The sequence below is a fragment of the Perissodus microlepis genome, chromosome 11, assembly GCF_051167445.1.
Source record: "Perissodus microlepis isolate ML-2025 ecotype Zambia chromosome 11, ASM5116744v1, whole genome shotgun sequence".
Lineage (NCBI taxonomy): Eukaryota > Metazoa > Chordata > Actinopteri > Cichliformes > Cichlidae > Perissodus > Perissodus microlepis.
The window spans coordinates 18,452,613-18,480,154 of NC_140471.1; the positions used below are offsets into that span (position 1 = coordinate 18,452,613).

General features: G+C 41.8%; 1 protein-coding gene across 1 annotated transcript; it reads left to right on the plus strand.

Moving 5' to 3' along the window:
- Nucleotides 1-12,797: 12,797 nt before the first annotated feature.
- fcgbp (Fc gamma binding protein) lies at nucleotides 12,798-26,734 on the plus strand. Its single transcript, XM_084944728.1, has 22 exons — nucleotides 12,798-12,867; nucleotides 14,133-15,374; nucleotides 15,489-15,835; nucleotides 15,991-16,558; nucleotides 16,659-17,257; nucleotides 17,348-17,915; nucleotides 18,153-18,418; nucleotides 18,520-18,861; nucleotides 18,960-19,533; nucleotides 19,637-19,836; nucleotides 20,088-20,229; nucleotides 20,367-20,695; nucleotides 20,795-21,374; nucleotides 21,467-22,065; nucleotides 22,447-23,014; nucleotides 23,128-23,726; nucleotides 23,859-24,426; nucleotides 24,509-24,708; nucleotides 24,807-25,187; nucleotides 25,314-25,600; nucleotides 26,465-26,514; nucleotides 26,612-26,734. Exons 1-21 carry the CDS (start codon nucleotides 12,822-12,824, stop codon nucleotides 26,472-26,474), a joined length of 9,015 nt encoding a protein of 3,004 aa, XP_084800854.1. The 5' UTR covers nucleotides 12,798-12,821; the 3' UTR covers nucleotides 26,475-26,514; nucleotides 26,612-26,734.
- The last annotated feature ends 808 nt before the right edge of the window (nucleotides 26,735-27,542 follow it).

The following is a 27,542-nucleotide window of genomic DNA, read 5'->3' on the forward strand; positions in this document are numbered from 1 at the left end:
TATTGTGCCTGCAAGAGTCTGACTACACTGTATGTGTTGCTGCATGCCCTGAGTCCTGCTTTATTTTATCTGATGTACTCTGTCACTGTTATGAGGAATGTCAATTTAGTTCTGGATACATGCAAAGTGAGAAGGACTGCATCACACCTGAGCAATGTCATTTGTTCTGTGGACAGGGCTATGAGATGAGTAGCCACACATTTAGCTAAACCATGTATTCCTTTAATCACTTAACCACCTTCCAGCTCTATAGCTATAAACACACTTATTGCCACAGCTGAACTGTGCCTTGCCTTAGTTTTTCTACGCACTGTTAGTAACATGATTCAGTGTTTTGGGCAATCATGCATATGCCTCACCTGCATATGACGTGACAAATTACAAAACCTTTATTTTATGCTGTCTTGTTTGCTTGGTGTTTTGAAAACAATTGGACAATTGCACACGGTGACTCACTGTTTTCTGTATATCAGGGCGAAATCGTAGGCTGAGGGATGCTCTGAGCAGTAAAACTGCTCTGCCATTGCCACAGTGTGCTATGAGCCAGCTTGTTGCCCAGAGGGAGAGAGCTACACCCTTGACAATACCTGGGGCTGTGCAAGGAAAAGGAGGCATAGCTGGTTCTGCTGGATTGAGTGACAGCTCTTAACCGTTGTTGAGTCAGCTGCACCGTGCAGCACTACTCCTGCTTTATCAGATTTCATGTGGCACTTTGTTTTCTGATGAAGCTGCTTTTTTAACCTTGTAAAAAAAAAAAAAACAGTTGAATTTATTTTACATCTTGCCATTTTTACCTAAAGCGAGTAAAGCCCTAAACGTATATTTAACATCTTTTCCCCACCTGAGCAGAACGGTGCTGCTTTTTAAGATGATAAAGGATCAGTTTTATCCTTTGCTCACAGGGAACTATAACATTTTTAAATGGATGTGTCACAAAAGATTGCATTTAATGCCATCCAACTTAACTTTTTTTTTTTTTTTAACTTTTGTGATTAGAGTTTTTGCACTTTATCTCATAACTCAGACACATTTGTTTAATCCATTTAACTTTACTTTCCAGCAGTTTCATAAGTGCTGCCTGTCAGCAGGAGTTTTCTAGTCTCAATAATCATTTTCTTTTATTGTGCCTTTATTATTTCAGTTGATTTGATCATTTTGATCACCACAGAAACACTGAAATCTCTACAACAGTGAAGATAATCAGGATGGCCTTATAAGTGTCATTTTAAGAACTTAAGAACTTTGTGCATCTTCCTTTTGGAAGATGAACAAAATATCATAAATATGACTCCATTGCACAAAGCTTTGATTACTCTTTGGATTCTATAAAGAAACAAGTTGGCACGGTGGTAATCACATAATCTCCTTTGAATGACTTTAAGTTGCACAGTACCTGTCAGTCAAGTTACTGGCTGAGCATGGACAGAGGTGAGTACCATTATAAGTTGTAAACAAATGAACAGGAAGGTTACCTTTTCGTAAAAGTTTCTCTGCACTTCCTTTCAGATGGCTCCCCCTACAGGTTGATTACACCAACAGGAACTTGCCCTGTCACTTCAGCCCCACTGCACTGGCCTTCTCATTATAGCCGCACACTTGCACTTGAACTTTATAAGGACATTGACTTTGGATTTTGTTTTTATCATAGAGGAAACAGTTGGCATTCATCTCTGCAGAAAATATGCTAATGCTACTGGTGGACTGTGTGGTAACCCTGACTGTGATCTTCGTGACCTCATAGCAAATGGCAAACTGAAGCATCTCCATCTCGGCCATTTTGGAACGCTTTGAAGAAGTGGGCTGAGCAAAGCAAGACAATATAGGAGAAAGTTGTCTAAAGTGTTCATCTGAGCGTCTGGTCCACTCCTCTGACCCAGAGGCTTGCGGGAAAATTCTGGAAGTTAATGGACCATTCAAACACTGTCATGGCAAAGTGGACCCCTCCAGCTTTAACAAGCACTGCATCAGTGACCTGTGTCTTCATGGAGGTCTCCAGTCTGCGCTGTCTCTCTCTCCCTGGCAGATTATTCTTCTGTCTGCTTTTCCCATAAGGCTACAGTTTATGCCTGGAGGAGTCTCGGATTCTGCTGTGAGTGTTAATGTGCTCCCAGCTCTGCTGTGCAATTGAATTGAATTAATATCCTCTACAATTTGTAACTGTGCTGTTTGTAGTTCAGCATCATTGCACACCAAATGAAATATGGAGAGACTGCAGATGCCTCTAAAAGCACATAACGTTTCATTGTGTTCTGGATACGCTGATATTGATATTGATCAGGACAGAAGAGGAAAAGAGAATTTTGAGCATTATTTGCACACAAATCAGATATATGCCTGTAGGCACCTGATGTAAAGTTAATTTTCTTGTGTATTTATGACACGCTGGAAATGTTTGTGTAAATTAAATGTGCAGTGACTTATTGGTATTAAGGCCACAACCTTTTCAGATGCCTGTGAGCCACTAGATGGTACTAATGCATCACTGGCCAACCCTAACCTTTACAACTTTTCCTGTCTTCCCACCCTAAGTTACTGATGTTGCTGTGTACCACTGCAGACCCATTCTGTCCCTCCTGTTCCAATAACAACATGATTTCTGCCTCTGCCTGTGCTGAAAAAAATAAGAGGGATGGCGCTAAACACAGGGAGAACTCACTGTCAGTCTAGAAAACTGTGGCTGCTTCCACTATAGGGAACACGTGAAGGTTGAAGCGATGGCGTCCACATGGGAATATAGCTGTTTATGTCATGATGTGGAACCTATTCTTTCATTTAGTAAGAATTGGGAGGTAAGCTTATTACAGTTGTTTTAGGTTGCCACTCCAAAGCTAAAGCAGCACAGGGATGGAGCCCAGTATACAGGGAGGGCAGAATTATTAGGCAAATGAGTATTTTGTCCACACCATCCTCTGCATGCATGTTGTCTTACTCCAAGCTGTATAGGCTCGAAAGCCTACTACCAATTAAGCATATTAGGTGATGTGCATCTCTGTAATGAGAAGGGGTGTGGTCTAATGACATCAACACCGTATATCAGGTGTGCATAATTATTAGGCAATGTCCTTTCCTTTGGCAAAATGGGTCAAAAGAAGGACTTGACAGGCTCAGAAAAGTCAAAAATAGTGAGATATCTTGCAGAGGGATGCAGCAGTCTCAAAATTGCAAAGCTTTTGAAGCGTGATCATCGAACAATCAAGCGTTTCATTCAAAATAGTCAACAGGGTCGCAAGAAGCGTGTGGAAAAACCAAGGCGCAAAATAACTGCCCATGAACTGAGAAAAGTCAAGCGTGCAGCTGCCAAGATGCCACTTGCCACCAGTTTGGCCATATTTCAGAGCTGCAACATCACTGGAGTGCCCAAAAGCACAAGGTGTGCAATACTCAGAGACATGGCCAAGGTAAGAAAGGCTGAAAGACGACCACCACTGAACAAGACACACAAGCTGAAACGTCAAGACTGGGCCAAGAAATATCTCAAGACTGATTTTTCTAAGGTTTTATGGACTGATGAAATGAGAGTGAGTCTTGATGGGCCAGATGGATGGGCCCGTGGCTGGATTGGTAAAGGGCAGAGAGCTCCAGTCCGACTCAGACGCCAGCAAGGTGGAGGTGGAGTACTGGTTTGGGCTGGTATCATCAAAGATGAGCTTGTGGGGCCTTTTCTGGTTGAGGATGGAGTCAAGCTCAACTCCCAGTCCTACTGCCAGTTTCTGGAAGACACCTTCTTCAAGCAGTGGTACAGGAAGAAGTCTGCATCCTTCAAGAAAAACATGATTTTCATGCAGGACAATGCTCCATCACACGCGTCCAAGTACTCCACAGCATGGCTGGCAAGAAAGGGTATAAAAGAAGACAAACTAATGACATGGCCTCCTTGTTCACCTGATCTGAACCCCATTGAGAACCTGTGGTCCATCATCAAATGTGAGATTTACAAGGAGGGAAAACAGTACACCTCTCTGAACAGTGTCTGGGAGGCTGTGGTTGCTGCTGCACGCAATGTTGATGGTGAACAGATCAAAACACTGACAGAATCCATGGATGGCAGGCTTTTGAGTGTCCTTGCAAAGAAAGGTGGCTATATTGGTCGCTGATTTGTTTTTGTTTTGTTTTTGAATGTCAGAAATGTATATTTGTGAATGTGGAGATGTTATATTGGTTTCACTGGCAAAAATAAATAATTGAAATGGGTATATATTTGTTTTTTGTTAAGTTGCCTAATAATTATGCACAGTAATAGTCACCTGCACACACAGATATCCCCCTAAAATAGCTAAAACTAAAAACAAACTAAAAACTACTTCCAAAAACATTCAGCTTTGATATTAATGAGTTTTGTGGGTTCATTGAGAACATGGTTGTTGTTCAATAATAAAATCATTCCTCAAAAATACAACTTGCCTAATAATTCTGCACTCCCTGTATTTAATAGGAAGGCATTTGAATGTCATGGTTCATGTACACTTGCAGACATGCTTTCTTAGAAAGTAGGTGTGCCTGTTTTGATAGCAGCACTGGGCAAACATATTCATGTAAGGCAGATCTGTCTGCAAATTTATAAAATTCCCATCCAGGATTTCCTTAAAATCATTCAATTAATTAAAGGCGGTGACTCGGTTACCCTCAACATGATGCATCCATGTCCTGTAGCAGACAACTGATATTTTACATGACATATACTTTACTAAAGCTAAACAGAAAAATAAACATGGTGGGAGGGAGTGTGAAGGGGGCATTTTAGTAAACTGACTTAAGTCCAAATCTTAAAAACTAGACTAAAATGAACAAACCTACTCTAGAAGTGAGACTGAAGCCAAACTGAACTAAAACAAAAAAATGCAAACAAACAAAAGAAGAACAAATGTTAACAGTAAAAGTCTAATATTTCACTCCTCTATGATGTAGTTCTCTGTTGTGCACTGTGGCCTTTTCACACAATCCTAGATCATTTTCCTCTTGTCAAAGTTTAGCACACCCACATATTTGCACTAGGAGTTGGCTGACCTCTGAATGAACACCAACAGCCTGATAAATTGCTTAAATGATTGATTATAAAAGACATAGAACCATTTAAATGATCAGTGTAATAAAGTATTATACAATTCACGACTGTCACTTTTTTAATGGCCTATGAATTCCTCAATTCAGCTACTACAACCAGTGTGTCATTGTGCTCCTCACTGTGTCATGTGAGTAGCCTGACATTAGCTATTCATACACCAGTACTTGAAATGAGCAAGGTCCACCGACCACTGCAAGAGTGGTGACTCAGCTGTAAAAAACATTAATTAATTAATTAAATAAAATAAGACTGTGTTCAGGCCTGCTTCTAAGATTGTGTTTTTTTTTTACCCAGAGCCTAGAGAACTGTGCACATCAGATCAGCTGGATGCGCACAGCTGGCACATCTAGATTTATAGGCCTTTATCATAGTCTCCAGTCAGGCCATGTAAATGCCTACAGCACTCCTTAATCTCTCATAATTCAAATGTATTTGGACTTAAAGCTGATGGAGTTCATCATTTGGTCCTCACATCCAAACACAGCAGTTGCAGCTCTGCAGTCTTTGTTTTTTCAGAGAACATGGTCACCCAATGAAAAGCTTGTCTGAGGTGCTCTAATTTGTACCCACAGTTCTGCTTCATGTCCCTATGAGACACACACAGAAGCTTTTTGAAGACAGTGTGGAGTGTTGTTGAATCACAGCCATGTGCAGAGCGCCATGTGTTAAATCCCATTACTTACTTCCATGATTGTAGTAAATTCCTGTTGATAAGCACAGGCGCTGCTTAGCTGCTTAGATCTTTATAATTCTGTCTGAAGAGCAACTGTTGGTAAGGATGTGACGCTTTCTATGCTGAGTAAATGGTTAATCATTCTTTTTCTCAGTTAAAGATATATTTACCCCGAGAGCATTAGAGGGCCCTTTTATTGATGTGCAGGCATTTATGAACATTTTATGCATATAGCAGTCATGCAGACTTTATGAGGGACAATAGCAATTGCCCATAATCATTATGATGTTAATAGTAACAGAGGGAGTGACAAATGGAACAGCACTAAGGATACATCTTGCCATCTCATACCTATATTCCTCATTTAATATCTATTTTATGTCATCCTGGGATATCTACTGCCCCAGTTGGTATAATTAACAGAAACCCTCATTATTTAAACCAAATTAAACAGTATTTTATAACCCTTTAAATTTAAATAGAAAATGATCAATTTTCACAAGACTTGTTCATTTCACATCTAACACTGTGCACCTTGACCCTGCCTTGTACTGAGTTGGAAAAGCTGTGCTAAAGAGAATGGTCAGAGATAAGGGCCCTTTAGATGGAGCGTATGTATAAAGTAAAAGCAATATTATGTAAATCAGTTTTTAAAATTAGTTTAATGAGATATACACTGTGTAAATCAGCTCAGCAAGGCTGCTGAAGTAAGACTTGTCTCCCTCCTAGGTATGTCATGCTCTAAGAATAGCCGCTATGAGCTCAGTGAGGTCCACCGTCCTGTTGTGTCCACTGAGCCTTTCCTCTCCAGCAAACTGCAGCTGGAGAAGCAAGAAGGGCTGCCTGTGTTAAACGTGGCTATGCCCACAGTGATGGCCAATGTGTACGTGTTTCTGAAATACACTAGGGGCAAAAGGACCTTTGTGGCCACTTCTACTCTCAGAAAAGCTGCCTATAGTGTAACTGTAGCAGAGGTGTGGTCTACAGGCCCCACAGATAGTGATTCAAGGAATGGGTGTGCCAAGTGTTACATGTCTTTGATTTCACCATTGTTGCTGGTGTTTTTCTATTTTATGGTAGAGTTTGTACCTCTGTACTGTCAGTTCGTTCTTCTTTCTGTCCTTTTAAAAAGGATCACAATGACATTTTCACAATAAACACAGTAATATTTCACTTTAGGTTTCTATTGGCGGTGACTCAGGAAAATACAATAAGTAAAACAGTGTTTATGAATTAAGAATGCAAGCATGAACTGATCTCTCTGCTTTCCAGTAAACATAGAGGAACACAGTCTGCCATTTGACAATGAAGGATATAAATTACACTATATGTTTAGCTGCAGACTGATATTTTTCACACTATTTGAGGTCAAAATTGACTTGTCATCCACCCAGTAAGTTAACCTCAAGTTAACCATCTCAGTCTCATGCCTCTTGTGTGGAAACAGATGTGATGACTTTCAGCTGAGAAATGGTCATCTTGCTGAAGGATTTGAGAGTTCCCGCAGCGAGGCAGTATATCCTGGACAGAACTGAAATGACATTTGTGGGGGAGGATAAGATGAATACAACGTGTCACAGCATGACAGCACAGTATGTGATATCCTGTTGGTGAGTAGTTCTGAATTGCAACATCGTTGTAACAGTGGCGTGGAGCGTGATATTTACACTATTATGTGCATCAGGGCCGTTTGTGCTGTGGCGCGTCAAATTACCTCCGCACTGGACGCATGTACGGCCGGCCATGGCACAGGAATACAGATGAAACCGTGGTGCCTTTTATAAAGACTTTTGCAACTCGTTATGTCACATTTCTGATTCTAAAAACTCAGGTACATGGTGTTTTTGGCTGGATCAGCAGAAACAGGGACTTTTTTAAAGCAATGGTACAGAAAACATATGTTGCTGTATGTATTTACAGGCTTGTTAGCATAGAATGAGATTATTTCTAAAACTGTGCTAAGGTTTTTCACTGAACAAAGATGCTTTTTTAATTCTAAACCATCATTTTAAAGTTAAAACATATTACTGTGAATGTTGTCTCATTTAACTGAAATCTGATGCCCCTCACGGGAGCTCCGTGTGGAGTGAATATCTCTAAAAGTTTTGCCATCGTTTTAAATTGTCTTGCATGGATTGTCAATTAGTCATACAACGGTAAAATTGACTGGTATTTATATGAAATCATTCAACTCAGTGTGAACCCTCAAAGGACTTTCTACTATAATTCTCACTGATCTAATCACTCACACACACACACACCTGGATGCATCGGGGGAGACTCAGGGTTCAATATCTTTCCCATGGTTACTTTAACAGATAGACTAAAGGATGGAATGGGGATTGATCCACCAACCTTCCAATCGGTAGACAACCCACACTACCACCTGAGCCACAGCCACCTGAAATTAAGGCACTGTACACGTATTGCTCCATACCTATACAGAGCCTTATTTGGGGGGATTTTGATATCAGCGAACTAACTTTTATTCTGTGTTGGGAACACATGCCGGCTTCAGCGTCCATCCACATGTTGACATTCTGCAATCAATTGTCCCATGACTCAGACCACACCCATCTTCAAACAAGATTCTTATTCCAATTATGGCTGCACACCAGTAAAGTTTCGTGACTGCATGGTTGTTGTATGAAACCTGCCCATCTCTGGGTAGTCGTTGTTATAGTCAGTGCTGGTATCGTAATATGCAAATAGTCATAGCAAAACAAGTCAAAACAACAGCAATACTTTCTGTTATCCTAGCTGCTAAACATATTTAACCTTTCAATGGTGAAACATGTTTTGACATTTGACAGTAGTAAACATACCCTAAATAACCTCTCATCCAAGAAGCTTCTTCAGTTCTAAGGTCAAATGGTGGAGATCAGACACCAACTAGGGAGGATCAGAAAGACAAACGCAACAACATTGTCATCCCCTATGTAGCCGGTTTATCAGAAAAACTCAGGAGATTCTTCTCCAAGTACAACATCCCAGTGTACTTCAGACCCAGCTACACACTCACACACTCAGACAAATACTGGTTCATCCCAAAGACAGAATTCCTAAATACAAACTTAACAACGTAGTATATGCTGTACAGCGTAATGAGGATTGCTTAGACCTGTACATTGAAGAAAGACTAAAGACCCACTTTGTAAATGCATGGCACAACATAGAAGAGTCACCTTGGCGGAACAAGACTCGGCAGTCTATCTGCATCTAAAGGACAAAGGTCACTCTTTCGTGGATGCCAATGTTCATATTTTGGACAGAGAGGACAGATGGTTTGAAAGAGAAGTGAAAGAAGCCATCTATGTCTACTGTGAACGACCATCTTTGAACAGAGGCGGTGGCCTAAGACACCAACTGTCTGCCGTCTATAATCCAGTTTTGAGAACCCTTCCCAGATGCCTTAACACCCACACACATCCTGGGCCATTTGACCTCAGGAAATTGCATGATAGGCTGGGGCCAGGTTTCACAATGAGTTCACCTGAAACCCTGGCTGAATGTGACCTTCATACGTTTTCACACCTTGGCTCGTGTGATTAGGTAGAGGATCAATAAGGGTCTATGTCCTTCTTAGGGGACACTCCTACAGGGCTTAAATCTGGGACTCTCCACCATTTGAACTTAGAACCGAAGAAGCTTCTCGGATGAGAGGTGAAAGTGAGAGGTCTTCAAGCAACTTAAAGAAATCCAGACGCTTTTCTTTCCAAGCTACATAACCGCCGATGACCTGGACCATTGAGAACCTTCACAGACACCCTAAATGTCATTCTTCCAGCCTGAAATTTGATGACTTTTCAATCAAAAACATTTTTAAAAATTATATTTTATACTCTTGCACAGGTACTACTAAATTTTGCCCGCTGATGCTGTTGTTGGTCAAATTTGTCTCTAGTTTGATGGATTTTAGATCCATCAATGTGTTAAATAGAGGTAAAATCAGGGGTTCAGGAAATTGTAAAACTGAACCAGACATATCATGTCTGTGTATATTTTTTGTGGACAAGTGGACAACATGTTAATTAGCTCTGTAGTTTTATATTCAGTATAGACCACTTATGAGAGTCTCAGGTCAAAACTGGCCAAATTTAAAACGCATAAAAAGGTATAAAAAACATGTAAGCTTTAAAAAAAAACCAAACAAACAAACAAAAAACAACTTTTGCAACCCATTGCTCAAATAGTTTGGTGTCAAGAAGGATTAATCAGTGGTCCCAAGACTGTAGTGTCTCCAGAAATCCTAAGTACCTCAATCCTCAGTTCTGTCAGGTCTGGTTCCTTCATGACTTTCCAACCTGGTATGTTTTGTTTTCCACGACAATCATATCATATTACCTACTTAATATAATAGCGTAATAACATTTTTATAGCAGCAAAACTGGATGCCATATGCACTGAATGTCTTTGTAGTCTGCCATAATCTAATATTGACACAATATTGGAATTACTGTTACCAGTTGAACCCCGAGACATTTATCAAAAAAAGAGGACCTGTCAGTAGTGTTAAAACAGGTCTATTGAAAAAGAAGAAAAAACAGTGAGGGCGCACCTATACCCAGTCCAACAATATGTCTATAATAACGAAACAAGGCTTTCTCTGACCCTGCCCAAGACCTCCTGATCACCAATTAAATATTTGAGTATTAGATTTTTTTAACAAACTCTACTGTACACTTTTGAGCTCTGAGTTATATTTACTTTTGCTCTATCACATATAATTGTTGCACCCTTCACTGCCCACTGTTATTCTTTGAGTGACACACAAAACCAACAGAAACCTCCCATTTCGCCCAGCTATATCCATATTACAGTAATGTTAGTTTAATAATTGTTGACTCAGTTCCATGGGATCATCCACCCAATCTGCAAGCTTTACAACGAACACATCATTCATGAGAAACTTCCTTAAAGTATACGGTGTCGTGGACAGAAGTAGTTTGGACATGGTCAGAACGTCTCATTTGAGAAATGAAGAAAAAGTGTTCTTAGCTGCTTATCTTAACAAAAAATACAGTGCCGTAAAAAAAAAAGTATTTGCCCATGATCTGTTTTTTGTTTGGTTTGTCACATTTTATAAAAACAAATTCTGATGTTAGTTGAAAATGCAGTTTTTAAATGTTGACTTTATTTAATAATGTAAAAAAAAAAAGCTATACAAACCTATATGGCCCTGTGCGAAAAAGTAATTGTAAAATTTTCACTAGCCACACCTATTACTGCCAGATATGTGAAATCAATAAATCATTTAAATAGAGCCTGTTTGACAAAGTGAAGTAGGTTAAAAGAGCTCAAAAAGGGACACATTATCCTATGAACTGAAAAAACAAAACAAAGTCACTGACATGTATCAAGGGTTGCAAGGCCATTTATAAGGCTTTGAGACTCCAGTGATCTTGATGATCCACAAGACTTTTAGAACAATATTCTGTGGATTGATGAGACAAACACTGAACTTTTCAGAAGGTTTAAGTCCTGTTATATCTGATGTAAAACTAACACAGCAATTCATAAAAACTGTGTTAGTAATATGGATGTTCTGGGGCTACTTTGCTTCTTCAGGATCTGGGTGCTTTGTCGTAATTGATGGAACTATGAACTCTGTAGTCCAGCGGTCCCCAACCTTTTTTGCGCCACGGACCGGTTTATGCCCGGCAATATTTTCACAGACCGGCCTTTAAGGTGTCGCGGATAAATACAACAAAATAAAACTAGTACCGGTACTGAAAAATAGAAGAGTTATTCATAACACACGTGAAAAGACCCAGGAAAACCGAGTTAACGATAAAAACGATAACAAAATAACGCTGAAAACCGATAAAAACCCTGAAAACCATACATTTCACACCTGAGCCTCAACTCTCGCGGCCCGGTACCAAACGACTCACGGACCGGTACCGGTCCGAGGCCCGGGGGTTGGGGACCGCTGCTGTAGTCTATGAGAAAATCCTGAAGTAGTGTCCAGTCTTTATTTAGTGCCTTGAAGCACCCTTGGGCTATGCAGCAGGACATTGATCTGAAACAAAAGCCAGTCCACTTCTGAAAAAAAAAATGTAGGTTTTGGAGTGGCCCAGTCAAAGTCCGGACTGAAATCCTATCACAATGCTTTGTCAGTTAATGCTTGAAAATGCTCCCATATGGCTGGATTTCAACAGTTTAGCAGATAGCAGTGGGACAAAGTTCCTCCACAGCAATGTGAAAGAATCATTGCCCGTTACTGCACTTTATGTTCTGGCCATTGTGATGATGATTATGATCATTGTTATAGACATAAACTGAGTAAAAAATAAGAAAGCAACTGTAACATCAGAAATCAACATTAAAATAAAAAAAATAGTATATAAACACTGTCTGTACTTTTGTATTGTTCAAAGTTGTTCTATTATCAAGAGATCTGAGTAACTTTGAAGGTAAGCAGTGATTTTGGCCTTATCAGGTTCGTGCCTTTCCTAATCTAAAACAGATTATATTGTTTGGTTACACCAGAATATACAACTGGATATCAGCTAATAATAAAATTAGCCTATATCTCTCAGTGTTTAGATATTGAGTGTCACTAGATTTTATTTTGATGAAAACTTGTAAAATGGGGTCAAGCTTTATGTTTTATTATTTATGTGAGAGAAAATGAGAACAAGAGTTACTTAAAAAAAACATACTTTTTTATTTCTTTCTTTCTTTTTTAACAAAAGTTTATCAGAGACCATTAAAAAAATCTAAGAATTCTTGACAGATACCAAAGTGTGCTCACACAGTAAAATATAAATGATTCATTCCATACATGACCCTATAGTTTGTATTAGACGTCACACCCATATTAACAAACAGCAAGTCAACCGAGTTCTGCCTAAATTTGTTTTAGAGGAAGGGTATTGTTTTGATAGAGTTGTGGACATTTCGTGTTTTTTTATTGGTTGTTGCTTTTGCCCATTAGGCTATAAAAAGATCGAGGTGAAAGACCTATCATCCCACGCATAGCTCCAAGCAGGTAAGCATTGGGCTCTTTAAGATTCAGGCCAGTTAAATAATATAACTCAGAAAACTTTCAGCAATTAAAACAAGAATTTCTTTCCTTCAGCCATGGGAGCCCTGTTGATACTTTGCGCTTTGGCAGCTTTACTCAGCTGTAAGTATATTTGGTCATTCTTCATTTTGCTTGGATATATTTGTTCTTTTCTTCAGCTCAATTCGAGATGTGTGACCACGTAGATTTCAATTATATTTTTAATTCTAAAATATAGTTGTTGTTGTTGTCCATGAATTTTCAAATGTACTATCTTACAAAACAGCTGAAAAAATGTTGTTGTTTTTTTTTACTATGATGCCAAATTACAGTTACTAATTATAGTTTAGTTGTTTTCCTGAACAGAAAAACTATTTTTAGTGGTTGAATGCTTGATTAATTTTCAACTTCTCAAAGAAGTCCATTGTGCCAGCTCAAATATTACTATAAAAGCAGGAAATCAGTTCAGTTCTTGCAAAGAATCAATTCACTCAATTGTTCATATATAGAAAATTATATATATATTCTTATATATTCTTTTTGTGTGTTAATTCCAGTCGCCTAAAATTAATTACCTCGTAAAAATGGATGAAAACTAAGAATCTCAGGATACAAACCACACAAACCTTGCAGAATGAAACTGCTCAATTTGAAGCAATTTATCCAAGATTCCAGTCTCATGATTTGAAAGCATTGTTGTGTAACCACACTAGGTGTTTGTGTGAATGAGGCAGAATGTTAAACAGGTAAAGAATTTGCGAGTGCGGCACATAAAGGATAGCCATCTAAATTGAAATTTGCTTTTGTTGGGAATAGCATTTACCTTTAGCTGCTATTGAGTTGGCACTATTAAAACTGAATGGATGAAACAGGAGTGTAATCTAAATCCCTCAGGCCCTGACTGAGCCCAGAATGTGGTCTTTTCACAGCAAAAGCGCAGATATTGATAATATTTCCATTATGCAATTATATTGTCTGCGCAAGTGACTTATTGAGTGCTCCAGAGAAGCAGTCAAGTGACTATTCCTTCGTCTAAATCTCTGACAATTGTTATCAAGGAAAGAAGCTATCCATTCATTATAGAGTAGCATTCATCCCAGCCTTTGTAACTTTGAAATGGAGGCATTTTTCAGCCGCTCTCTCTTTGGTGTCATATTGTTTCTTTGTAATGTGTATGCTATCCAAGAACTCTCAAGCCGTGTTTTTGTATTGCCAGCCTGAGAATGCTTTGACTGCTTTGGCAAAAACTGTCTCATTAATTTCCTGACGCTTTTATGACATATTTTCATCATGCACAAGATGATGCCTGCCTTTTTCATTTCTGAGAATGTGAAAAAGCTCTTACTCTGTGTTTTTTGCTATTTTCCTGCTCTCTCACCTTCTCCCAGGTCCATCTAGCGCTGGATGGGCAGGGAGGGAGTTTGCCCTTTCCTTCCTACAGAATTATCTTCAGCACTATGACACTCCCAAATATCAACTCCACATCACTGCTATTCAGGCAAATACTAAAGTGACAGTGCAAGTACCTCCCTTAAGCTTCAAGCAAGAAAAAACTTTAAATGCTGGAGAGGTGGTTACCATCAGTCTCCCCAATGGCGTTGAAATGTATGGTAGCACGAAGTCTTCCAATACAGTGCGTATTGAAGCCTCCGCAGATGTGACTGTAACCTCCTTCAACTACAAGCTGTACACAGCAGATACATCTGTGATCTATCCAGTCAGTGAATGGGGTACAGAATATTTCATCTTTACACCTCCTGGAACCCCCTATGCAACCTTTAAAGAGTTCTCTGTGACAAATGGAAAAGAGGCCCAAGAAGTTGAGATCTTCCCACAAGGGGCAATCAAGTTCGAGAACCGTGTCTACGATCAAAAAAGCAAAATGGTATTAAACCTCAAGCCATATGAGAGTGTCCAGCTTCAGAGTTCATATGAACTTTCAGGCACCAGAGTTTCCTCCAAACACCCTGTTGCCGTTTTCACTGGTCACACTTGTACCTGGAGATTCGCAAAATGCAACCATGTTTATGAGCATCTACTGCCAGTAAGCAGCTGGGGAACCAGCTTCGTCATGCCTCCCCTGAGTTTCCAGAAGAATTTTGATAGTGTCTACCTTCAGGCCTCCCAGAACACAAGTGTCACTGTCCAAAATGGCCAACGTAAAGATGATTTGAGTTTGAGCACAGGGCAGACAATAGAGATCCAGTACCACAATCCTGACGCACTGTCCATTCAGGCTGATCATGGCATCCAGGTCCTATTGCTCTTCAATGGTGTGGAACATAGCTGGTTACTGTACTACGACCCTTTCTTGACGAATATAATATCCACGGACCGTTTCTGCTTTTCCTACTCATTTGAGGCTCTAGCTGGGTTTGAAAACAAAGCTTTAGTTGTAGCACAAACCAGTGCAGCAGCAACACTCCGTTGGGATAATACAGAGCTGCCTCGTGATGTGCAGTGGAAAAAGATCGAAGGATCAGAGTTCTCTTGGGCAGAAATATCCTACAATCAAAGCCCTACCAACAACAAACACACCCTGTCCAGCTCAGGTTCGCCTTTTGCTCTCTACAGTATAGGATTCAGTCAGATGAACGGTTATGGGTCCCTAGGACAGTGCGTGCAGCCAGGTAAGCAGCACACAGTATTGATGTTTAGCATTCCCCCCACTCCTTCACCAGTAATAAATCACATTTATTAAGCAGACTGATGTGAGTAATTATTGTTTTGTTTTTTTTTAACAGGAAGTGCATCTCTGTCCTGCAGCAGCATCACCTGCAGGGTCAATGAGGTGTGTGAGATGAAGGATGGCCGTCCCTCCTGTGTTCCAGTAAAAAGAAATCCTGGAACATGCTGGGCAGTGGGAGATCCTCACTACCGTACTTTTGATGGACGACACTTCAACTTCATGGGTACCTGCACATATGTCATTTCTAAAAACTGTGACAAGGGTGATAGTCTCCCAGCATTTGAGATCCTCGCCCAGAATGAGCACAGAGGAAATCTCAAGGTATCCTATGTTGCCATGGTCACAGTGAAGGTGTTTGATGTTACCATCACAGTAGTTCGGTCCGAGACTGGGCGTGTGAGGGTAAGCCTTCCAATTTATTACTGCAAAAAAGCTGTTTAATTTTTCAAACATCCTGACTTGTCTTTAATTATTTATGATTATTATTTATTATTTCAAAATAATATTTATCAAAATGCAGTGTAGTAAATAATTCTTTTCATCTTTCATTTGGGCAGATTGACAATATTCTGTGGAGTTTGCCAGTAACCTTGAATAATGACAAACTGAGAATGTATAAGAGCGGAAGCTCTGTGCTCATTGAGGCCGATTTTGGTCTGACAGTCCGTTATGATTGGGAACAACGGCTTGTGGTCACTTTGTGCAGCAGTTATGCTGGTAAGACTTGTGGACTGTGCGGTAACTTCAATGGAAATCCCAGTGACGACTTCACCACACCCTCTGGCGCACAGGCAGGTGGAGCTCTGGCCTTTGGTAGGAGCTGGAAGGTGCCAGGGCTTGGGGAAGCTCAGTGCAGAGATGACTGTACAGCTGGGTTGGATAACTGTGAAAGCAGCCTGATGAAAACATGGGAGAGTGACTTGTTTTGTGGCATCATTGCACTTGACCTATTTAGCAAATGTCATAAAATCATTGACCCACTACCATACATAGAGGACTGTAAATATGATTTATGCATGGGAGGTGGTCTGCGACATTTCCTCTGCAGTGCAGTGGAGGCTTATGCTGAAGCTTGTCAGATTGCTGGGGTCCAGGTTCAAGAGTGGAGGAAGAAGGCACAATGTCGTGAGTAATGTTAACTAAGTTAACAATTTAATTAAGAGACATTTATTTTTCATTAACTGTTAGAATTACTAATTACATTATTCTTTTTTTCTCACTAAAGCTGCCAAATGTCCAGCAAACAGCCAATATGAGCTCTGTGGCAGCGCCTGTCCTGACACATGTTCGGACCCAAATGCTTCCTCCAAATGCAAACGCCCTTGTGTGGAGACCTGTACCTGTAAAGCAGGCTTTGTTTTAAGCGGAGATAAGTGTGTTCCTGCTGCTCAGTGTGGCTGTACCTATGAGGGTCGATATATTCCTCCCGGAGAGGCGTTCTGGGCTGACCAAGGCTGCAAGCGATGGTGTAAATGTGTTGCTGGAAGCAGACAGGTTCAGTGCGAGGAAAAGGGCTGCAGGACCGGGGAGGAGTGCAAAGTGGTTGATGGCATAAGAAAGTGCCAAGCATTGTCTTTCAGCACCTGCCAGGCCACTGGTGATCCCCATTATATGACCTTTGACAAGAAGAAATTTAACTTCCAGGGCACATGTGTCTACCAGCTTGTTGCACTCTGTTCCAAGGACCCAGAGTTAGTGCCATTTGAAATCCTAGTGCAGAATGATCACCGGGGCAGCAAGGTGGTCGCCTACACCGGGTTAGTAGAGATCAAGGTGTACTCCTTCAGCATTATCATTACTAAGACACACAAAGGCCAGCTTATGGTAAGAAGTACCTAGTGTTTAATATGACAATGTTAATTCTGTGAATTGTGGTCCTATTTTCACCAAACTGAATGTTTCATTTGGCTTCAGGTGAATAACGAGCTGGTCAATCTGCCTATCACCCTGGAGGAGGGAAAGATATCTGTTTACAAGAGTGGCTGGTATGCAGTCGTCACAACTGATTTTGGCCTGAAAGTTTCCTTTAACTGGGACAGTGCCGTGTTTGTAACACTGCCAAGCAACTACATGGGTGCCGTTTGTGGCCTCTGTGGCAACTACAACGGCAAACCTGAGGATGACCTGATCCCGAAAAATGGAAAAACACCCGTTTCGCCAGCAGATTTCGGTACCAGCTGGCGAGTGGCTGAGATCCCGGGTTGTGTCGAAGGCTGTAAAGGGGTCTGTCCTGACTGCGACATTAATCAGAAAGTTCAGTATGAAAAAGATGATTTCTGTGGTGTGATAAAAGATGCAAAAGGGCCATTCCGTGACTGCCACGCCAAGGTTGATCCAGCTAGCTTTTTTGAAGACTGTGTTTATGATGTATGCTTATATAAGGGCAGGAAGGACGTGCTGTGTAAGGCTATTACAGCATACACATCTGCCTGTCAGGCTGCAGGGGCCAATGTGTACAACTGGAGAACGGTTCACTTCTGTGGTGAGAAATGCTTTCATTTTATAGATAATTTCCATTGAAAAATAATTAATTAATAAGTATATTTTTCATGAATTGGAAAAAAGGAAAAGTTAGAATAAACAGTGTATGTCTTGTTTTTTATGTTACACACTTCAGTGAATTTTTCTTCTTTTCCCTCTGGTTTTATGTACCTTTTCTAATGGCTGCCTACTTCTGTGCTCTAAATTGAATTGGCTCTTTTATGTCCCTTGTGTACAGCGATGCAATGTCCCACCAACACCCACTATGAAATTTGTGCAATCGCCTGTCCTGCAACTTGCCAAAGTCTGACTCCTCCTAAAGGCTGTCAAGCTCAGTGTGTGGAGGGCTGTTCCTGTGATGATGGTTACATCCTTAGCGGAGATGCATGTGTTCCCTTATCGGAGTGCGGCTGCGTTTACAATAACCGCTACTACCGAACTGGAGAAGTGTTTTATCCCAATGGGCAATGTGAGGAGGAGTGCAACTGCAAAAAAGGAGGAGAGGTAAAGGAAACTAGAGGAGGGAAAAGTAAAGATTAATCATTTAGATGAGGCTTTTTACTGACCTGGTTGGATTTTTGTTTGTTTGTTTGTTTGTTTCCTAGGTTGAGTGCAAGAAGTTCACATGTGGCCCTAATGAGAAGTGTAAAATACAAGATGGTGTCCAAAAATGCCACCCTGTTGGCAAGGGTGTATGCCAAGCTGCTGGTGACCCCCATTACCTCACTTTTGATGGTAAAAAATTTGATTTCCAGGGGACCTGCACTTATACACTGTCCAAGAGTTGTGGACTGGAAGGTACCCACTTGGTGGACTTTTCCGTTCAAGTAGAAAATGAGCAGTGGGACAGGGTTATGAACAGAAAGGTGGTGTCTGTAACCAAGCTGGTTGCCGTGGAGGTCTACGGCTTCACTCTCATCATGAGGAACAATATGTTTGGAGTCCTGGTGAGTAGTTGGCCTAAATTTGTAATTACCTCTTTTATGTAGATACAAATGTTGATGTGGAGTTATTTCTTGCACTAACACAGATGTCTTGCTTTTAGGTAAATGGCGTGTTGAGCTACCTTCCTATGAATCTAAATGATGGAGCCATTCTAGTTTATCAAGAAGGCAATCATTATGTTATTGCAACCAATTTTGGGCTCCTTGTCACTTATGATCTGGTCTATCAAGTGACAGTCACAGTACCTGGTAATTATCGTGGTAAGGTCTGTGGCCTGTGCGGCAACTACAACGGGGACAGAAACGATGACTTCGAGATGCCCAATCGTAGGCTTACCAATAACGTGAATGAGTTTGGAAAGTCATGGAAGGTCACCATTCCCAATGTTGTGTGTGAAAATGGCTGTGAAGGGAATTCTTGTCCCGAATGTGACCCAGCTCTCAAGGCAGTGTTTTCAAAGTCCGCCTACTGTGGTATAATGACCAATCCCAACGGGCCTTTTGCAGTTTGCCATAGCATCTTGGACCCTCAGCCATATTTTGCTGACTGTGTGTTTGATTTGTGTGCTTCCAATGGCGATGGAAAGGTGCTTTGTGACAGCGTAGCAGCCTACGCCTTTAACTGTCACATTGTAGGAGCCGATGTCAAAAACTGGAGAACGCCTTCCTTCTGTCGTAAGTCATGAAGTTCACAAATTCATCTTTATTATACCCTTTTAATACTATTTTGGCTTCATCTCTAAAATAATTTCTCTTTTCTTGTGATACTTTATTTCAGCCATGAAATGTCCGATCAACAGTCACTACGAAGTGTGTGCTGAAGCCTGCTCCGCCTCCTGTGCTGGCCTCACAGAGATTGTTCAGTGCCCCTCCAACTGTACAGAAGGCTGTGACTGTGATGCCGGCTTCTTATTCAATGGACAGACTTGTGTTAAAGAGATTGAGTGTGGATGCTATGAGAATGGAAAAACTTATAAGGTATGACTGAGGAATTACAATAATATAGTTTTTGTGTGTCAAAGTGGCTTTAACAAATACTGATATAGAAATAATGCTTTTTCTCTAGAGTGGTGGACATTTCGATGTTTGATTTATGGTTTTTGATTTGCTCTTACAATTTTAGTGTTTAAATTGCTGATTAGGCATGAAATAATGTGGGTCTTTTCTCACTAGTTTCTAATGAGTATTTTTTTTTTCCATGTTTAATGAACCTTGTTCTGTGTCACCAGCCTGGTGATGTTGTGTATGAGGAAGACTGTAACAGAAAGTGCACATGTAATCGAGGAAAAGGCCTCATCTGTGAAAAGCACTCCTGTCCTCAAGACACCAAATGCATGGTCAAGAACGGAATCAGGGCATGTTACAACACAGGCAAGACACAAACACTGTATTTTGTATTTACCCATTTGATAAATCTTTACTGGTAAATGAAAAAAATACAGTAACTTGAATAATTAGGGTTCAATTAAACAGCTATTTGAAAATTATTCTTTATTTATCCATTGCAGATCCCTGCAAAGATCTCAAGTGTCGGGCACAGGAGACATGCCGAGTTGAGAAGGGCGAGGCTACGTGCATCCCCAAATACACAGGCACCTGCTGGGCCTGGGGCGACCCTCACTACCACACATTTGATGGGTACAACTATGACTTCCAGGGGACATGCAAGTACGTCATCTCTAAGACGTGCGGCGAACTGGATGGTCTAGTTCCATTTTTGATCACTGAGAGGAATGACAACAGAGGCAACACAGCAGTTTCCTACGTCAGAAATGTAGATGTGTTTGTGTACGATTACCAGATCACCATCCAGAAGAACCAAGTTGGTCAAGTCATGGTAAGTTTCGGTTTCTTGCCTGCTTACTTTTGACATTTGCTTGTGTACAGTACATATATATATATGTGTATCCATTGTTCTGGTGCATTTTGTTTAAAGGTGGACGGGGAGCTGCTGAATCTTCCTGTACATTTGGGTGATGGTAAAGTCTCAGTGTTACAAAGAGGGAACACTGCACAGGTGGAGACAGATTTTGGTCTGGTTGTCTCCTATGACTGGAACTGGTACCTTGTCATTAAGCTTCCCAGCAGCTACTTTGGCTTGGTCTGTGGTTTGTGCGGCAACTTCAACGCTAATGTTCTTGATGAAATGCTAAATCCAGCAGGCAAACCAGTTTCCTCAGTCATTGAGTGGGGCAAGAGCTGGCTAGCACCTGAACAGGACAAGGAACATCCTTGCTGGGACACATGTGAGAAAAACTGCCCTACCTGTGACAACGATGATGTTAAGCTCTATAAAACCGAGGCGTTCTGTGGGGCTCTTGCGGACAAGACCAACGGCGTGTTCCAGAAGTGTCATGAAAAGGTGGACCCCCAGGCCTTCATGAACAACTGTGTGTATGACATGTGTTACAACAAGGGGGACAAAAAGATGCTGTGCCAGGCTCTGGCCTCCTACAGTGATAAGTGTCGTGACGAAGGAATAATAATCAAGAACTGGAGAACAAAATTTGGCTGTCGTAAGTATTTGAAAAACTCTTCGTCTAATGATTCAAATCAAATATGTAGTTCTTATTTTCTGATTGCCTGTCTCTATTTAATTCATAACCAGCGATGAACTGTCAGCGCAACAGCCACTACGAAGACTGCGCCAGCCCGTGTCAGCCATCCTGCCCATTCACTGAAGAAAAGCAGGTCTGCAGCGGGACCTGTGTGGAGACCTGTGTGTGTGACAAGGGTTACGTCCTCAGCGCCAGCGTCTGTGTACCTGCAAAAACATGTGGTTGCTCATATCAGGGTCGCTACTACAAACCAGGACAGCAGTTCTGGGATGATGAAGCTTGCCATCGCCTGTGCGAGTGTGATATGACCCTGGGCATTGTGGCATGCCGTGAGGCTTCCTGCTCTGCCAAAGAGCAGTGTACTGTAGTGGATGGAGAGCGCGCCTGCCGACCCATTAGTTACGCCACTTGTTCGGCCTCAGGTGACCCGCACTACCGCACTTTTGATGGCCGCAGGTATAATTTCCAAGGCACGTGTGTATATCAGCTGGCAGGGCTTTGCTCTCAGCAGCCTGGGCTGGTGCCGTTCAAGGTGACTGTGCAGAATGACCACCGGGGAAGCAAGGCCGTGTCCTACACAAGCACCGTCAAATTTTCCATATATGGCATCACTCTCACCATAAGCAGAGAATACCCTTACAAAGTCTTGGTAAGTGATGATGTGGATAATGTGAAGCACATAGGCGATGTAATAAAATATTGAATGCCTAATGCATTTTGTGCAGCTATTAGAGGAGAAAAGGAAATAGGGCACAGCATGTAGTCGCTTTATTGAAAATAAAAAACAGAAGAGATACTCTGAGCCTCAAATCGTTGGATGATAATGCCTTTTGTCATTGTACTAATTCTGACATCCCTCATGCTCTTCTGCATATGTCTTTAATTGCATATTAAAATTTTGATCCTGGCAGACTTAATTAAACCAAGATTTAACTGCACATTAGAGTGGATTAGCAAGGGCCACAAAATTATTAAATTTATAAGCTCCTAAAAATATTCCCTTCTCCTTCCCTCATTTTCTGCTTTTCAGCTCGACGGGCAGCTTGTTTTGTTGCCACTGAATTACAATAACGAGCTGATGGTGTCCCTCAGCGGCTGGAAAGCTGTAGTGGAGACAGCTGCTGGTATCACGGTGACCTTTGACTGGCAGAGCACAGTGACCGTTACTCTGCCCAGCACCTACCAGGGTGCAGTCTGCGGCCTGTGTGGTAACTACAATGACAAAGCTCAGGATGACCTGACAATGCCCAACGGCAACACCACGTCTAATGAAAGACAGCTGGGGGACAGCTGGCAGGTGGCCATTGTACCAGGCTGCTCATCAGTCTGCCAAGGGCCGTGGTGCCAAGCCTGTTCAGACTCCCAGAAGAAAGTGTATGAAGCCAACAAGTACTGTGGCATTATTGCAGACAAGGCAGGGCCCTTTAAAGATTGCCATAGCCGTGTGGACCCAGCTCCTTACATGGAGGACTGTGTTTTTGACGTTTGCCAATATCAAGGGCACCATGGATCAGTGTGCGATGCTGTGGAAGTGTATGCCTCTGCCTGTCAGAGCATTGGAGTCACCATCTACTCCTGGAGAGCAGAAAGCTTCTGTCGTGAGTTTGAATTTTTTTTTTTTTTTTTTGCCTGTTTTTTTAAGTCTCTTGTTTCAAAATATCTTTTACCTTTTACCTTCTTTCCTTTCCCATCTTCTCATTCCATCCCACAGCTATGGCTTGTCCTGTTAACAGCCATTACAGCCTGTGTGCCACGGGTTGCCCAGCCACCTGCGCAAGCTTAACCCCCGTTACCAGCTGCCACAGGTATTGTTCAGAAGGCTGTGAGTGTGACGAAGGCTACCTCCTGAGCGGGGATACCTGCGTGCCTGTGAAGGACTGCGGGTGCTCTTATGATGGTCAGTACTACCAAAAAGGAGACGTCTTCTATTCTGAAGACAAGTGCGCAGAGGAATGCACTTGTGGGGACAATGGAGCTGTGTCTTGTCAAAAGGCCAAGTGCCGTCCAGGAGAAATCTGTAAGCTTGTAAATGGAGTGAAAGGCTGCTATCCAGAGGGGGAAGGCAAATGTGTGGCTTCCGGTGATCCTCATTACATTTCCTTTGATGGACGTAGGTTTGATTTCCAGGGTACCTGTGTCTATGTACTGGCCAAGGTTTGTGATGATGACAAAGGTCAGCTGACGCCATTCACCGTCACTCAGGGGAATGAGAAGTTTGGAAATGGAAAGGTGGCTGTGACGAAGTCAGTGGCAGTGTCAGTCTATGGTTATGCCATTTACATCCAGCAGAAAATGCCTTGGAAAGTCTTTGTGAGTTTATTATCTTGATCAAACATACTTATGTAGATATGTCTTGTATTTTTTCTCATTTTTTTCCCCAAAAATGATTTTTTGTCTCGATCTTCTTCTTTTTTTTCTTTTTTTTTTGTCTCGATCTTTAAGGTGGATGATGAACTACTAAACCTTCCGCTATCCCTGGAGAATGGGCGTCTCAAAATAACCCAGGAAGGTCGCAACATAATTGTTCGAACAGCCTTTGGACTGACAGTCCTCTATGACACTGTGTACTATGTTGAGGTGATTGTTCCCTCTACATACCAGGGTAAGATGTGTGGTCTTTGTGGAAACTACAACAAGAACAGTGGTGATGATTTCATTCTTCCTGGTGGCAAACAAGCCAAAAACGTTGATGAATTTGGGATGGCATGGACGGTGGACCTACCTGGGTATATATGTGGAGGCTGTGGAGGACAGTGCCCAGAATGTGAGCAGGCCAAAGCTGTCCTGTATGGAAAATCCGACTCCTGCGGCATCATCAGTGCGCCTAATGGGCCTTTCAAAGCCTGCCACAGTGTCATTGACCCAGCAGTATATCTGTCGGATTGTGTGTTTGATGTTTGTGCTGTGGGGGGCAACAAAGACACTCTGTGTAACAGTGTGCAGGCTTACGCTTTGGCCTGCCAGAGTGCAGGAGTTCAAATCCAGCAGTGGAGGAGCAACTCTTTCTGCCGTAAGTAACACACAGCAGTCTCTAGCTGAAGATTAGCTCTGTATTTCAGGCACAAATTTTTTGCGCTTGTTTTCTCTTCTAGCTGCTTCCTGCCCTCCACACAGTCACTATGAGCTGTGTGCCGACACCTGTAGTGGGACATGTGCCAGTTTTGTTACCCCGTTTGGTTGTTTTCCGGGCTGTTTTGAGGGATGCCAGTGTGATGATGGCTTCGTTTTCAATGGTGTCCAGTGTGTTGTCCTGGAAGACTGTGGGTGTATGTACAACGGCAGATATCTGATGGTAAAAACTGACTAGCCCTATATTCTGGTCACTGAATTAACACCTGAATAGAGCTATGACAAGTTCTGTATGATGAATTTTTAACATCTTCTTCCCAGGTGGGCCAAGAATTGGTGGACAACGACTGCAAGTCAAAGTGTGTGTGCCAGGCCTCTGGTATGGTAAAGTGTGAAAAGCTGTCCTGTGCCAGCGGGGAAGTTTGCGATATCAGAGACGGGGTCAGGGGTTGCCACCTGAAGCAGGGCCAATGCGTCGTCAGCCATGATGGCCAGCTAAGCTCCTTTGATGGTATGTCAGGCGCGATAGGAGCACAGGGCGCTTTCCAAGTGGCGTCTCTGTGTGATGAGAGCGCTGAGCTGTGGTTCCGTGTGGTCGTGGACGTTAGGGTCTGCAACAAGGGGGCAGCTCCCACTGTTGCCAGTGTGTATGTGTTCTTCAGCGATACCATCGTGGTAGTGAACAGCGAACACGTGACCTGGGTGAGAACATTTTTATGCAAAAATTGAACGTGATTGGTTTGAGCTCAGTTTTATACTATATTAGATAATAATAGACATTTTATACCATAATAATAACAGTTATGTTCCATGATCTGTGTCATTCAGGTAAATGGCAGGAAAGTGTCTCTTCCCCACAAAGTGACAAGCACACTCTCTGTCCAAATCTCAGAGAGGGCTTTGATCATCGAGAGGGCGTCCGCTGTGCGGGTCACTTACTCTATTTCTCAGGAGGTCACAGTCATTATTCACAGTAGCCTGTCTGGTAAAATGTGCGGCGCCTGTGGTAACTACAATAACGACTCCAAAGATGACATGACGACAGCAGATGGAAAAATCACCACTGATGTGTCTGTAGTTGTCGGCTCCTGGAGCGCTGGGGACTTTTCCAGATGGTGAGTATTTTAAAGACACATTGCAGCATTTCCTGTGTATAAATATAAGGGGGTTAAAGGGGAAGATATAATACTACACTTAGTGCTATGACAGGATCAGCCTTCGCTTCACTACTTACTCTCATAGTGATCCAGAGCTCCAGATATTAACTTTTAATTATTTGGCTCCATGTTAGAGGGTTTATTTTTTCAATCTTAAATGCTATCTTTCCCCGTATTATGCAAACTGCAAACTTAATTTGACCACTGAAATAATCAAGTACAGATCAGCGAGAGATGGGAAAGTGCTATGACCATTCAACCGCTTATTCTCTTAACAGCAAGAACTAAACAAGGACTCCACAGAGCCCTTTTAAGGGAATGAGAGTGTGGTTTTTAATTGCATTTGGTCCAATTTAATTAAGAAATGCCAGAGAATCCCCTATGGTAATTACTGATTAAAAAGCAGGTAAGGCTGACAGGCATGGCCATCAAAAGCTACCAAGCTTGCAATCCAATCACTGCTTGTCATCCAAGGACACTTAAGACTCATCTGGGTGCAATATTAATTTGAGCCCTCGTGTTTAGTTTTGTGTCCTAGCCTTAAGTCACCTCTTTGGAGAGCAGAGTTTTGTCCGTCTCTTTCTTCCCTTGACTTGAGTTATTCAGAGTTGTCGTTTATTTGGCTTTTTTTTTTTTCAACAAGTCCATAGAGAACACAAGAAAATAACTCTAATAAGAACTAGTGCTAATCCTCAGTTCTTTTAAAACACAAATTTCATGTACAAAGTCATCACGCGTAATTTCCGCTGTGCCCGAGTGGACACGACTTTCCTTTGCTCCAGTCTCCTTATAAGTTCATTTTCCCTTTTGTTTTCATTGCAGTGGCCTGTAGAGATGCTGGTCCTGTGCCGACAAAAGCATCTGGTTAACAGGTAATAAAATATAAAGTTCAGATATTAACTGATGCTTGCTCATGAATGAAACAGCTGCACAGTGGCTCACGTCCATGTTTCTTCCCCTCTTAAACAGGATGAAGAATCTCGCTTGTTCACAGATTTACTCAACCTGCTTCAGCACTTCGTCTTGATTCATGGAATAGTTTAAGTTGCTTCCTGGTGATTGTGCCTTCTATTGTTTACCTAGGGTTTAGAAAAAAAGAGGGGGGGGGGGGGGAAGAAAGAAAGGGGGGAAAGAGGAATGGAGCTCATTCTTAACCAATATCTCCATCTAGTGGGGGAGGAAATTATTCCATCTCCTTTCCCGTTATGTCTTGCCTGTCTTGCCTGTCTTGCAATACTTTTTAATATGTGTCTGTTATTAAAAAAAACACATTGTTCTGACCACTAAATAAAGATATTTTCTCTGCAGTATGTGGGTTGTTTGTGATTCTTCGCGTGTTTCCTCTAGAGAAGCTCTAGCAACCTGTATCAATTTAAACTGGAAAAACATGACATTTTGCCCATGTAATAGAAGTAATGCTAACCTAATGCCATTATAAGAAACCTATATGTACTAAAGGTCCTTAGAGTAGGGAGGGGGGCACTTCCTCCACCCCGGCCAGGCTTTGCTGTCAGGGGACAGAAAGCTGGCACTCTGACTTGGAAAAACACCTCGCGAACAAAGTTTTCATGTAGCTGAGAGAAAACTGCAACAGTGACAGTCTGTCCTGGCCATCTAGTGTTTATTTGCTTAATTGCACCGAGCCTCTCTTTGAAGCCTGGAAATTGCAGCACAGAACAAAGAGGTCACTGTGTTCCGTGCAGTTTGTGGCTATTATTTGCCAGTGGGGAGAAATGAGCGTGATTAATAGTTCATTATGGAATACATGTTGACAAGAGGCGCTGGCAACAAAGAGCGTGGGAATAATAATGATGATGATGATGTCCTCTCACAGTAGCGCTGCAGTCCAGCTCTCCCTGCGTTGTTTACTTGTGAGCGGGGCAGTCCTGGGTAATTTTTG

What these genes read in the sequence shown, in the direction of transcription:
- fcgbp (XM_084944728.1), top strand. Translation starts at nt 12,822, where the DNA reads ATGGGAGCCCTGTTGATACTTTGCGCTTTGGCAGCTTTACTCAGCT. An exon ending in GAGAACGGTTCACTTCTGTG is followed by an intron (nt 17,916 to 18,152) that starts GTGAGAAATGCT and finishes CCTTGTGTACAG; the next exon opens with CGATGCAATGTCCCACCAAC. An exon ending in GAGGAGCAACTCTTTCTGCC is followed by an intron (nt 24,427 to 24,508) that starts GTAAGTAACACA and finishes TTTCTCTTCTAG; the next exon opens with CTGCTTCCTGCCCTCCACAC.